This window comes from Frieseomelitta varia, unplaced genomic scaffold (genome assembly GCF_011392965.1).
Source record: "Frieseomelitta varia isolate USP_RPSP 00005682 unplaced genomic scaffold, Fvar_1.2 scaffold_1113, whole genome shotgun sequence".
Classification (NCBI taxonomy): domain Eukaryota; kingdom Metazoa; phylum Arthropoda; class Insecta; order Hymenoptera; family Apidae; genus Frieseomelitta; species Frieseomelitta varia.
The window spans coordinates 1-1,616 of record NW_025108766.1 but is presented as its reverse complement, the minus strand read 5'-3'; the positions used below and the strand labels follow the sequence as shown (position 1 = coordinate 1,616).

The window sequence follows — 1,616 nt, the reverse complement described above, 5'->3', positions numbered from 1 at the left end:
CACAAAAGTTTATCTGATTAGGTTTGGTCGCGAATGAATCCTCTATGTCGACAAGATGGACGAAAGAATCTTCGGGTAGGCAAAATACATTTTCCACTTCTAACATTTTTACCATTACTCCGTATAGTTATCGTCTGGGAAGAAAAAATATTCTTAGTTCCTCTGACGAGTAATTATAATATCGAGTAGCACGAGGCTTCGTGAGCTCGCAACGACCCTCACCATAAATAACATAAAATAAGAATAAAATTCAGACCAAGAGGTAGGCGTAGGGAATCATTATGAAATATAATGTGAATGTCCCGTGCTGTCCATCATGATGACGACGAATCAAGAGGAAAGGCTTTCTAACCAGCGTCGCTGTTTCAAGAGCCTTCTGACTCAGATGTCTAACGCTCTTAAGAGTTACGAACAAGAACCGGAGCCAGAGAGACTGTCCAAACTTCTGGACAGACTGAAGGTATGATGATATAACACACTAGTCAACATGCATTGCGATTTGGCACCAGCTGACGAAGCCGAAGAAAAAGAAAGAATAGATATGGACCAACGATATTTTGATGCGGTAATAGCAACCGAAAAGTACATCAAGCAATCACAAATCGGTAAGGAAAATCTGCAAGCATCACCAATATCGTTCATAGGCGACACATTGGGAGCCAAACTGTCAAAAATCGAACTACCACGCTTCGACGGCAAAGTGGAAAGTCCTCATTCAAAGACCGATTCATGTCCACGATTAATAACAAAGTGATATAAGCTACACTGATCGCGATCCGCTCTGTTTGGTGACGCCGCGACCATCATAGAAGCAGTAGACACAATCGCAAGTAGCTACAAAGACGCATGGACGCTACTAACATCCTTCATCGAGGAGGTTATCACAGTACAAATCCTTACCACAACAGGATACACGCGACCGACGTAACTCAGGCGATGCATTGCTTCTTGCAAGAGGAAAAAATTAGGACGCACTTAACCAACTTGGAGATTATGGCATCGCTGATTGCCGAGGTGACGCACGATCTGATTCATTCAGGCGTCAATCAACTATTTCTAGTTGCCACGAGCAATCATTTGGCTGCTCTTTATCAAAACACGTCAGTTCTTGAGAATCATCACTGGATAGGATGCCTTCTAGGAGAGTGGAGTTTCCAATCAGTTACCAGCGAATGTGAGGCCAGAACTTCAACAGCACATCAGTTCGTTGATTTTAGCCACAGATATTACACAAGACAAGAACAAGAATTTCTCATTCGATTCAAGCACTACTTGGACGAAAACCTGTTGGAAATGAGGCGCGCAGATGATCGACATTTCATTCTACTAATAGCCCTGAAATGCGCCGATATATCGAACCCATGCAGATCTTGGGACATCTCGCAGAAGTGGTTGCACAAAGTATGCGAAGAATTCTTTCGTCAAGGCGATTACGAACGTCGTCTGAACATTCCGGTGATACCATTGTGCGATCGGCATACCATACCACTAGCATACCAAAGATACAGGCTGGATTCTTTAAATTCGTAAATGTGTCGCCTCTGTACGAAGAATGGCATCGTTTTTTGGGCGATGGTCTTAGTGTATCGTTAATGGAACACCTTCGAGCAAATCAG

The 1,616-nt window shown here is 43.2% G+C and overlaps 1 protein-coding gene across 1 annotated transcript; it reads left to right on the top strand.

The window, feature by feature from the left end:
* The first annotated feature begins 846 nt into the window (after window positions 1-846).
* On the top strand, window positions 847-1,530 carry LOC122528449 (high affinity cAMP-specific 3',5'-cyclic phosphodiesterase 7A-like). The gene has a single exon (XM_043653567.1). The coding sequence runs from the start codon at window positions 847-849 to the stop codon at window positions 1,528-1,530; it is 684 nt and encodes a 227-aa protein (XP_043509502.1).
* Window positions 1,531-1,616: the final 86 nt, after the last annotated feature.

What these genes read in the sequence shown, in the direction of transcription:
- LOC122528449 (XM_043653567.1), top strand. Translation starts at nt 847, where the DNA reads ATGGACGCTACTAACATCCTTCATCGAGGAGGTTATCACAGTACAAAT.